Raw genomic sequence first — 13,035 nt, 5'->3', positions numbered from 1 at the left:
ATATTTCATTTGATATAGTACATGACTAGGCATTTGATATTAGATGAACAAATAGTGTGCTTTTCCAGAGAATAAGTATTTATCCCATATTCAGCATTTCTTAGTTGCCCGTGATACTTTTGTTTAGGGTTTAGGTCTCTTGAGCTTTCCCTGTCCAGGTCTATTGCTGGTGTTCTTATTTAGCAATGTTTAGGCAGTTATTCTGGTGAGAACTCATGAGAATAGCTTCTAACAATCTGAGAAGACAAAGTCTTACGGAAAAACCCTAATCCTCTGGCTCTTATAATCTTACCACCACCTCTTCTACAATATTACTTGAGCCTTGGGTAAAGGGGTTGTTTTGTAGCTACACCTATTAGCACCAGCTTCTACAACTCACCATTTTGGTTGGTTTTGGTTTTCTGAATCAGCTCTGTCTATTGCCAAGAGAAGTTTACATGATGAGAGATATGAGGACTAAACTTCCTGTGGGTATAAGGAAAAATGTTTAGAATGTAGTTAGGGATTATGCTGACTTCATAAATTAACAATTGTGGGTTCTCCTCCAAAATCCATGGCTTCACTATCCCTACGTAGTTGGTAATTTTCCAGCACAAAGCATTCATTTTTTCTAATTGAGCAGGCCTTAAGTCCAATTAGAAAGCTGTTGGTTATCACCAAGGTATGCTTACAACTCACTGCTGCACCCTTAGAGTTATTTCACTATGTTGTGAAATTTTTGTGGTTAATAGTTATCGTAGTTAGATAGGTCTGATGATTGCAGTGTTCCTTTGGAAAATTACATGATGACTTATGGTGGCATTAAAGCTAATCCTCAAAAAGGAAACTTTCAAGTCAGTTCCAGATCAGAAGCCTTTGGTCCCTGCTTCTGAAGTGCATAGTGTCTTCAACAATAGAGATTTACCTTTATGGAGTGGCCCTTAAATGCTGAGAGAGAGAGAGAGAGAGAGAGAGAGAGAGAGAGAGAGAGAGAGAGAGAGAGAGAGAGAGATCATTACATTTATACTAGTATTGCATCATTTGGCATATCTTGCCAGGCAGGTTATTATATATAGGCGTATAGAGTTCGGAACATGATGATATTAGTGATTGTCTCCTCCAGCAGCATTTGTGACAAACTCCAGCACTATGAAAACAGAACAAAGAAGACCCTAAGAGAGACATACACGGTTTTACATAGGAAGGAGAAAAATCAAAATCTCCAGAGTAAATTAAGATCATGTAGGTCATGGAACAGGGGAGAAGGGGAGAAGGGAAGAAAAGAGGGGAGCAGAGAAAAATGTATGGCTCAATAAAAACAATTTAAAAATGAAAGTCAGTAGAAATGAAACTTCCAATAGATTACCAACTAGATTTCTTCATGTTCTGTAACTCAAGTACATGACATCTTCAGCAATGGGTTCTTATTGTCCACTTCTGGAGGGTATCCAATAGCACTGGAAATAGCTTGTAATGTTTGGTGAGAGGTCTTTGAAACCTCACTGGCCAATTACTCAAAAAGAGGCAACTCATTCCTAGTACTGGAGGTTATATTTAATAGCACATGATATCTAGTTGTAATCTAACTTATTATATGGTAAATCCTAATGATTTTACTGTCAATTTTTTCTTCCCCAAGACCTCTCTACCCTCCCTTCCCACCCTAAGCCTATTTAATCTTTCCTGTTTCATTTTTGCCCTTAGCCCCTTTGTAACATTAATTTTATTTTATCTATCTTGAAAAATACCCTCCTCCAGATGGGCTTCTTATTATTTGCCTAACTTCTATAGGTATTCCAAATGAAGCACATGTATTTAAAATTTTAAGGCTAACTTCCATATGTAAGAGAAAATATGCAATGTTTTCCTTTCTGGGTTTTGATTGTCATATTCAAAATAACGGTTCCCAATTCCATCCATTTATGTGCAAATTTAATTTTCTTAGCAGCTTGAATAATCTTCTATTACGTATGTGAAACATTTCCTTTATCCATTTATTAGTTGATGGAGATCTAGGCTATTTCCATTTCCTGAAAATTGTGAATAAGGGGGCAATATACATAATGAGTAAGCATCTCTGTAGTAACAGAGTCTATTGGATATGTATTAAAGAGTAGTATAGCAGAAATTCAAAGGAGAACTAGTAATAATACTAAAAATTTTCTGCAAAGTAGAAACTTGAAGGAACACTTTCAAATTCTTTTTTATAAAGTCAGTATTACCCTGATACCTAACCTAGGCAAAGACTCGATAAAAGGGAAGATTATAGGCCAATATCTCTGATCAGTATATCATCAAAATTCTTGATAAAACTCTACCAAACTAAATTCAAGAACGTATCAGAAAGATTATATACCATGGTCAAGTTAGCTTCATCCAAGAGTTGCAGGAATAGTTCAACATACTAAATAATTTTTTAAAACATTCCAACAAATAAATATACTAAATGCCATCTCATTAGATGCAGAAAAAGCCTTTAACAGAAACCAATATCTCTTCATGATGAAAGTCTTGGTGAAAATAAGAAAGTAGATACATTTTAATATATCAAGGCAATTTACAACAACCTGAGGGCAAATGTCATTCTAACTGGAAAAAAAGCCAAACCATTTCCACTAAAACCAGAAACAAACAAAGATATCTATTGGTTCTATTTCTGTTCAATATGTTATTAACTTCCTAGCTAAAGTAATAAAACAAGTGAAGAAATACAAGCGAAAAGTATAAAAATAGGAAAAATTGAATCAAAGTATCCTTATTTACAAATGATATGATTTTTTGGGGTTTTTTTTGTTTTTATTAATTCTTTTTTCTTTATTTTTTTGTTTATTTTTTAGTTGTTGAAAAAAAAATTTCCACCTCCTCCCCATTTCCCTCCCCCTCCTCCCACACATTGTGTCCTCCCCCCACTCCCCTCCCCCTCTCTCACTCCTCCCCACTCCATTCCCCCTCCCTCTCAAGAATGAAGAGCAGTCCAGATTCCCTGCCCTGTGGGAAGTCCAAGGTCCTCCCACTTCTATCCAGGTCCAGGAGGGTGAGCATTCAAACAGGCTAGGCTACCACAAAGCCAATTCATGTATTAGGATCGAAACCTAGTGCCATTGTCCTTGGCTTCTCATCAGCCTTCATTGTCCGCCATGTTCAGAAAGTTCGGTTTCATCCCATGCTTAGTCAGTACCAGTCTATTGGTGAGCTCCCAATAGATCAGTTCCACTGTCACAGTGGATGGGTGCACCCCTCGTGGTCCTGACTTCCTTGCTCATGTTCTCCCTCCTTCTGCTCCTCATTTGGATCTTAAGAGCTCAGTCCGGTACTCCTATTTGGGTCTCCATCTCTATCTCGATCCATCCCTTGCTGAAGGTTCTAAGGGGATATGCAAGATATTCATCAGTATGGTTTAGGATAGGGTCATTTCAGGTTCCCTCTCCTCGGTTGCCCAAGGTACTATCTGGGGACCTCTCCCTGGACACCTGCGAGCCCCTCTAGAGTCAAGTCTCTTGCCAACCTTTACGATATATATTTCTCTGCTCCCGTGTCCACCCTTCCTTTATCCCAACCAGAAAGCTTCTACAGCTCACAAATACATTCTACAAAGTAGCAGATTGCAATATTGAGACAAAAAAAAAAAAATCAGTAACCTCCCTATAGACAAACAAAAAACAGACCAAGAATGATATAAGGAAAGCAATACTATTCACAATGGGATGAATAAAAAATAAAATACCTTTCAATAAACCTAACAAAAGAGGTGAAAGGTTTCTCTAATAGAGACACAAATAAATTGAAGAAGATACCTGAAGATCTTATGTTCATAGATTGCTAGGATTAGCATTTTGAAAATGACCATCCTATCAAAAGCAATGTATAGTTTGCTATCTGTAGCAAGATTCCAACAACCATTCCCATCAAAATGTAAACACAATTTTTCACAAACTATTTTTTTTTAATTTTGAATTGCGCATCAAAACCCAAAATTTTCAAGTTAGCTAAAACAACACTGAAAATAAAAACTTGGTTACCACCATTCCTAGTTTTTAATTATACTGCATGGTTACAGTAATAAAGACTCTATGTTAATGGAATAAAAACAGACACATTGATCAATGGAATAAAACTAGAATCCAGACACATGTTCACATACCTTTAGACAGCTGGTTTCTTTTTTATAGAGTTAAAAGTTACATAATAAAGAAAATAATGCATTATTTAAAAATAGTGCTCATGAAACTGAATAGCTACATGTAGCTGAAGAAAACTAAATGTATATCTTTCACTCTGCACAAAACTAAACTCCATATGGATTGAGGACCTCAACATAAGACGGGGTAACTTGATACAGATCTTCTCCTACAGACTTCCTCACCACCCCAACCCTTTGTCTCAGCCACCAATTCCCATAGGCATTCTATGAAAACCTACTAGCCATACCAGCCAGAGAAGGTGCAGGTCATCACGTAAGCAGGTATGTGATCCTCATATCTTCCCCACTTCCTCATCTTCTACAAAACCAGTACCCAGTCTCATCCCCAGATCAGTAGCACACCACATACTGTGGCCTCTTCTCCCTCTCTGCTCCTGTTCTCAAGGAACTAAATAGAAGATCCTGGTGGCATACCTTGCTTTTCTCCTTCCTGTGGACATCGTTGGCCCCATTTCTAGCCCATCCCTATCCCTAAGTGTCAGCTTCCTATACCTACAAACACATTCTAACCAAAACCTCCAGTAGCCAAATCTGGCAAAATCTGAAAAGAATTCCCTACCAAGTAACACATAGCTACTACAATTTTCTACCAACTAGCAACAGCAACAGAAACCAAAGAACAAAATGCCCACCCCACAAAGATAAGATTAGACATCAGCAACTAGTATTATAATCATCCGGATGCCCAGATGCCAGTATAAAAACATAGTCAATGACTATCAGACTATCAGACTATCAGACTATCAGACTATCAGAACGTTTCACCAGTAGAGCCCAGCAACCTTACTACAGTAGGCCCTGAGAAAAGCAATATATCTGAAGTAAAAGAAAGGGACTTCAAAATTGACTTTATGAATATGTTAAAGATAAACTTAAAGAGAAAATTCTTCCTAATTCCCTAAAAGAAATATATCCAAACACAAGTAAACAATGAAAGGTAATTAAATTAGTTATTTAGGACCTGATTATAGAAATAAAATCAATAAAGAAAATCTAAACTGAGGAATTCTGTAAAGAAAAAATTTAGGAATTCATACAAGAACTACTGAGGCATGTTCCACCAATAAAATACAAGATATGAAAGAAAGAAGCTCAGGAATTTAAAAATATAATAAAAGAAATGGATACACAAGTCAAAGAAAATGTCAACGATCTAAATATTTCATCAAAGATCTAAAAAGCTCCTGGCATAAAACATCCAGGAATTCTCAGATACTATGAAAACATCGAATCTAAGAATAATAGGAATCTAAGAATAATAGGAATTGAAGAAAGAGAATCCCATCTCAAAGACCCAGAAAAAAATAAATAAAATCATAGAAGAAAACTTTCTAACCTAAAGAAAGAGATGCTTACAAAGGCAAAAGAAGTACACAGAACACTAAATAAACTGGGCAAAAGAGGGGGGGACACCACAACAACAAATAATGAGAACCAACCAATGCTGCTCATTGATAACTCTCTACATCAATGGCCATAATTATCCAATCAAAAGATATAGACTAACAAATACAGAGGATTAGAAAACAGGATCCATTCTTCTGCTGCATCTAGGAAACACACATTAACATTAAAGATGGACATTACCTCAAGTTAAAAAGATAGAAAAAGATACTCCAAGAAAATTGACATAAGACAAGCCAGTGTAGCTCTTTTAATATCCAACGAAATAGACTTCAAACAAAAACTACTAAGGAGATAGAGAAAAGCATTGAATATTCACCAAAGGAAAAATTCTCCATCAGAATATTGCAGTTCTTAACATCTATACAACAAACACAAGGGCACCCAGGTTTCATAAAAGAAACACTACTACAGCTTAAATTACACATTGACCCTTATAAAGTGGTAGTGGGTAACTTCAATATTTCACTTTCACAAATATACAGATCATCTAGATAAAAACTAAACAGAAATATGCTGGACCTAACTGATGTTATAAGCAAATGGACCTAGGAAATATTTATAGAACATTTCACCTAAACACAAAAGAACATCCTTCTTATCGGAAGCTCATGGGATGTTCTCCAAAACTGACCACATACTTGGACACAAACCAAGTATAAAAAGATACAAAAAATTTGAATAACACCTTGTATTCTATTTGACCACCATTAATAAGGATGGATATCATCAACAACAAAAAGCTTACAAATTCATAGCAAATGAACAATGTAGAAACAGGTCAAGACAGAAATGAAATATTTTACAAGTGAATAAAAACAAAATGCAGCATACCCTAATTTATGAAACAATGACAGCAATACTAAGAGGCAACTTCATGGCACTAAGTTCCTATACTTAAAAAAAAAGGCTGGAGACAGGATAACTGATATCCCGAGCAATAAAAGAATTGTTGGAGGTATCACCATCCCTGACCTCAAACTGTACTACAGAGCCATAGTAATAAAAATAGCACAGACAAAAATTTCCCTGGGAGGTAGCTTTCTTGAGTCTCAACAACAGCTTATGAAGGATCTAGGCTTTTTCTTTTTCTTTCTTCCTTTCATTTTGTGAGAAATATTTTTTAAAAGACCAGATCATGAGCTGAGTGGTAGTGGTGCACACTAATCCCAACACTCAGGAGACAGGGGCAAGTGGATCTCACTGAGTTTAAGGTCATTCCACTCTATGAGGGAGTTCCAGGATACCCAAGGTTACACAGAGACCTATCTTTTTAAAACAAAAAACACAAAAAAAAAAAAATAATGGAAGGGAGGGAGGGAGGGAAACAAGGAAAGAGAGAGAGGAGAGAGAGAGAGAGAGAGAGAGAGAGAGAGAGAGAGAGAGAGAGAGATCTGGTCTCTTGATTCTGACAGAGAAGAAAGCACAGTATATATTTGAACTTAGAGGCACAGGAAAGCCCTTCAAACTAAATATTCTCTCTATAGCAAAGGACATCATTATTTGAATGCAGAGGTAACATACAGAATAGGGAAAAAAAATGTCTAACAGCTATGCTAATAACAGTATCTACACTACCCAAGGAACTAAAAAAATAAACATGAAGAAAAATAACTCAATCCTAAAATGTAGCATGGAACAAAATACAGAGTTTGCAGAAGATGATATGAAAATAGCTGGTAACAGTGTCTGATGAACCAGGCTTTGATTCTTGTTTTCAATTTTGATTGAACTTTAGAGTCACCAGAGGGAGCTCTTATCCTTATCTGTTGGGGAAATATAAATAAAAAGTACTTTGAGATATCATCTTACCATGGATGGAATGGCTATGATTCAAGCACAGTAATGATGAAAATGCTGGGGGGGGGAAACATTTATTTATTGCTAGTAGGGGTACAAACTGCTGCAGCCATTATATCAGTATGGACTCCTCAAAAAGCTGAAAAACATCTACCACAAAACCTTGTATATATTGATAGCATACAACATGGTGTTTTGAATGATTGCATTTTATTGTTTCTAAACTCAATATATATATGTATATATATGTTTGTATATATAAGTATATGTGTATATATAATATCTCTACTTTGTATGTAATTTTTGTGTGAACACTCCAGGCCTATTCTAGTTATGTTAAAAAAAAATAGCATATATTTTTACTAAGTATACTCACTATGTAGCACAACAGATTTCTTAAATGTATTTCTTTTACATGATTGAAAATGTATATCTTTTGACTACCTCTGGAGGGTGTTATTATTGATAATAACAATAATTTTGCTATGAACATTTAGTGACTTCAAGGGCCTACAAGTCTGGAAAATCCGAAACAGTAAAATTGTTCAGCACCCTATATGTCAATAGTGCTTTAATGAAAAACAACAATGTTTTAAATTGTTTTAGGACAAGAAAAAGAGGTGTAGAAAGACCTAACAGGTACCCACATTCACATAGTCAGATGTGAACATGAATATGTCTCTAGAAAATGAGACTGGTGTTCTCCCCATGAGTAGAAATGCATTATATTGGATAAACTCAGTCTATATTCTTATTTTGGATGGTAAATGACAATGTATATGTGTCCTTATTGTATTGTTTATGATTTCTCTCTTTTTCTCCAATTTTTGATGGTTATAGCTGAGTTTGGTGATTATTATCCTGATGAGCATCCTGAGAATTATATCAGTGAGTTTGAGATTTTCCCCAAACAGTCACAGAAGTTGGAAAGAAAAATCATGGAAATTCATAACAATGAACTCAGGTAATATGTGTGAAAGTGTAGAGATGACAAAGCATTCTTACTATATAGAAAGTTGGACTCATGTGAAGCCATATGATTTGAAGTGTGAGTAGGCAGCCTTGGGTTGCAGAGAAATGTTTCTGGGCCCTGCAAAGTATGACTTAGTATCTCAATTAGTGTAAGACTTTTCCAAGATTGTGCCTATGAGAAGTGAGAAGTTAGAAAAGGTGTGTATTTTGCCTCAAATATATTACCTCAAAACTGTACATTTTCTCACTTCTATGGATTACCTTAAGAGAACTTTCTGTTAAAGAAAATGTATTGAAAATAAATACAAAATATTCATTGTTCTTTCTATATTTTGGAAATAAATGTACTATATAGAACAATGACTCACAGTATTCCAGTTGATACAACCATGGTATAGAGAATTACTCTTGTTAGGAACCAAATGGTTAAGAGTTATTAATGAGTAAACTGTGTTCATTGCATGGATTGGTAGAAATGGTGGATCTTCTGTGGCTAGACTTTGTAGGGCTTTAAATTCTTGGTGAACATTATAGTGACAAACATTTCTGAGCATTTCCAAGTTGCCAAAATATAAAGCAAATAGGCTTCTGAAAGCTGTTCTGCCCCATCCTTCCAAATTGTAGGAGACAGACACTCTTTGTGTGCCTGTGAAGGACAAAGAAGGTGATCTTGAAGAGGATAAAAAATGTTTCTTATTAGTTAACATTGATGTCATAACATGATCCATGATTACCTGACAGTAATGCCCACACATTACTCCAAAGTTTGGCAGTTCTAGGAAGCAAGTAGTCATTCCGGTGTTACAGTGGTAATGAGCCCTAAGAGGACTAAAAGTCCACAGATGCCAGTTGTGGTTGTTTAAGTGGGAATGTCCTCATAGGCTTATATATCTGAAGACATGAGTCCCAGTTGTTGGCACTGTTTGGGAATGTTTAAGAGGTGTGGCCTTGTTAGAGAAAGTATCTAACTGGGACTGGACTTTGAGAATTTAGAAAATTAGTGTTGTTTCCAGTTTTTTACTCTTTCTCTCTCTGCTTCCTGTTTGGAAGACAGACATGGTTCCAGTTGCTATGTCTGCTGTTCCCCAATGTGACACTGGTGATCCCTTATTCCTCTGGAAACATCAGCCCAAATAAAGCCTTTCTTCTATAAGTTGCCTCAGTCAAAATGTTTTACCACAGCAGGAGAAAGAAAACTAATACAGTAACCTAAAATCCTGTGCCAGAAAAACTGTAAGAGTTGAAGGAGAAAGAAAAAAAGTGGAATGCTTTCATTATAATTAAGGGAACAATTAATCAAATTAATCAAGAGGACATTGCAACCCTAACATATATGTAACAACCTAATGTGCAAGAAAAAAAATACTACTGAAATTAAAGGTTAAAGGTTAATGGGTATTAACTACAATAGTAGGTGGCTTTAGTATTCCATTCTCTCCAAAAGACAAGAGATCTAGAAAAAAAATTAAAAGCAACATGAAATTAAATGACATCATATATCAAATGGACCTAAGCAGTATCTACAGAACTTGTTCTCAAATACCAGAGAGTGTAGCATCTACTCAGTAGTTCACAGAAGATCCTCTATAGCTGATCACATATTAGGATGAAATACAAATCTTTTTTACACACAATGACATGTTTTCAACAATAACTGAAACAGTCATCTGTAGCATCTCTATAACTGACAACAAATAGAATGAGAAGGAGATCATAGACAGACTCACATTCCCAATTGCTCAAACAAAATAAAATATCTAAGAAAAAAACCTCACCAAGTTGATAAATGACCTCTACAATTAAAACTTGAATCTCTGAAAAAAATTTATTGGGGAAGACATTAGAATTTATACAGACAGTTCATGCTCATGTGTTGGTACGGTGAAAATGATCATTCTACCAATAATTAACAGATTAAATGCAATTCCAATCAAAATTGCACAAGATATTCTTTATAGAAATAGCAAAAGAGTCCTAAAATTTATATGAAACAATCAGTGACCCTGGAGACAACAAACAACCCTAAGGAGAAAGGGCAATACTGTAGTGATTAAAATGTGTAATATTTCAAACTATGTCACATAGCTATAGTAATTTATAAAGTACCATACTAAGTATGGTAATAGTAAGTACACACTGAAACAGATATTTAGATCAGTGGAACAAAGCAGAAGACACAAACATGAATGAATGTAACTATAACCATCTGACATTTGACAAAGATGACAAAGATACACATTGGAGAGAAGACAGTGTGCTAGTACAAGTAGTTCACACATAGAAAAATGAAATTAAATCTACTATCTATCACACTGCACAAAAATAATGTTCAAATGCATGTAAGACCTCAACCTGAAGCACAAAAACTGCAAGTAAACAGATAGTACCTTATGATGGGACATAGGTGTAAGAAAGGACTATATTTGAAGGAATTCATTAGCTTGTGAATTAAAGCCAAAAAGTGATAAAAAGAGAAATCACAAAACTAAAAAAATTCCATGTAGGAAAGAAGAAGACATGGAGTTCAATAAGATGGAATTCATTTCTGGTACTGTAGACTACCAGTGGCTGAGAAGATGGAACCTAGAGCAGAATCTCACTGCCACTCTCCTAAACCAAGATAATTTTAACTGTATTCTAAATACGTATTTTTTTTAAGATTTTGTTTTGTTTTGTTTTGTTTTTCGAGACAGGGTTTCTCTGTGGTTTTGGAGCTTGTCCTGGAAGTAGCTCTTGTAGACCAGGCTGGTCTCAAACTCACAGAGATCCGCCTGCCTCTGCCTCCCGAGTGCTGGGATTAAAGGCGTGCGCCACCACCGCCCGGCCTAAATACGTATTCTTGTACCCACAGATCAGTGTAGCTCTTAGCCTTCATGAAGAAGCTTCTCTTTGCAGAAAATCGAAATAATCATAGAAAACCACAATTAATCAAAATGCAGTGAGCAATTGACCACAGTGTGTCATGCCCCAATTTATACACCTATAAAACAACCCCAAACCTTTCTGTCAAAAATGATCACAAAAAGAGATATAAAGATTTTAAGAGTCAGAAGACCAGGACTTCTGCCGTAACATTTTCCAATGATGCTTTCCCAAAGCCTTGGTCCTGCATGGCCTCAGTTTGCCTTCATATCTTCTTCTACCAGACTATCTGCCCATATTGGCCATATTTTTTTCTAAAACGGGGCATAAAGACAATATATACCATCTCTCTCCAAGTCAAATATTAGAAGTGGCAGGCTGGAGGCTTTCCTTCCCTGTTCAGGTTCTTAAAGATATACCACATTGATCTCTCTAACTCTAAACAATGACGTAAACATCAAAGTCATATTATTTTATTTCGTTTGAGATCTAAGAAAGATTAATTAATTAAATTCTAGCCTTTCATATGAAGCAGAATGGGATAGCTGGTGTTGTTTGTTATTGCTATTGTTGTTATTTTCATACTCCTCTAAGAATGAGTAATGGTAGAAGAGGAGCTTGCCACAAATACAAGAACAAATAGCCAAACCTCTAATCTTCAGGACAACAGAATGATTCCCCTGTGAGATACCACAAACACCAGCAAGGGCAGGGCACATTTTGCCCATGGTGAGTTAGGGAAATGGGGAAGAATAAGATTTTACAGTGCTCAGAGGGCCAGTAATGGATCTGAAGGGCACATGAGTTTCCCTACTAACATCAAATTCTACAACCAAGCTGTAAATAATATACTCTCTGGAGCCTCTTAAATTAAGATCCAGCATATACTAAAAGACAAATATTAAAAGATATGCTCAAACATTTGAAGCCAAATGTGAGGAAACTTTAAAATTGCAGCAGTGTAATATGACTAAAGTCCCGACCAAGTTATAGCAATGTCTAACTCAATATAGATAATTAATCCCACTGCTCAGAATGAGAATGTGTTATTGGTTTTCTCTCCCTGAATTTAATTATGGAGTTTCTGTATCCAAATGGGTCAGGCAGAGCCAAGCCCATCCCTTCTCTGCTTGTACTTTATAATCAGCTCAAATATAGCCAGCAATAGTCGATACCTCATTTTAAGTTAGTAGTGACTAATAACCATTTATTCCTGGGAGTTGTAGGTTTTATACTGTTTGTGAAGGCATACTCAAAGAAGACCAATATGAAAGAGACTGTTCTTTGTTAGCTAAAGTAGTCAGGACATGTATATAGGACTTAAATATAGGACAGGAAGTACAGCTAAATACATAATTATCCAACCTCATCAAATTTAGTTGAATCTTAAGAGAATTATATGTTAGAATTGCTGTCTCCTAAAAAAGAAATGCAGCTAATCTTTGATTTTTTTCAATGCCTCTTTAGAAAAGCTTCATCTTGCAGATGATTTTTATTTTCTGTTGCCATATTCAAAGTTATTCCAGAAACTAATGTCCAGTGGGAGTCTAAAGGAGCAGAATGTAATTACTTACTATGAAAACAAATTATTAAATGACTTGTTCCTTAATAATTTAGGAATCTCAGGAGCTCATTTTACTTAATTTCTGCCTTAGCTTCTATGGCTCTATCCTCTTGCCATCTCTGACATCTGCACTGAGTCTTTCTTTGTGTATAAATTTGTCAACTAATTTATTCAGATGCTCACTTAGCAGAAATATGCAGACAAACCCAACCAAGCAATATTGACATGAAGATTTATATTTTAAAGATAATCT

The 13,035-nt window shown here is 35.6% G+C and overlaps 1 protein-coding gene across 2 annotated transcripts in view; it reads left to right on the top strand.

Annotated features, from left to right (window-relative positions):
- Frmd3 (FERM domain containing 3) overlaps positions 1–13,035 on the top strand; it is a 195,166-nt gene that overhangs the window by 126,843 nt on the left and 55,288 nt on the right. For both annotated transcript variants that reach the window (XM_050123934.1, XM_050123933.1), the window contains exon 6: positions 8,225–8,348. In XM_050123934.1, coding sequence (XP_049979891.1) covers positions 8,225–8,348 — 124 coding nt within the window. The remainder of the gene's footprint in view (positions 1–8,224; positions 8,349–13,035) is intronic.

Source organism: Alexandromys fortis, unplaced genomic scaffold, assembly GCF_014885135.2.
Source record: "Alexandromys fortis isolate MF-2015 unplaced genomic scaffold, M_Fortis_MF-2015_v1.1 scaffold_166, whole genome shotgun sequence".
In the NCBI taxonomy this organism is placed as follows: domain Eukaryota; kingdom Metazoa; phylum Chordata; class Mammalia; order Rodentia; family Cricetidae; genus Alexandromys; species Alexandromys fortis.
Note: the sequence above shows the minus strand (reverse complement) of the source record. Positions and strands in the feature narration are given on the sequence as shown.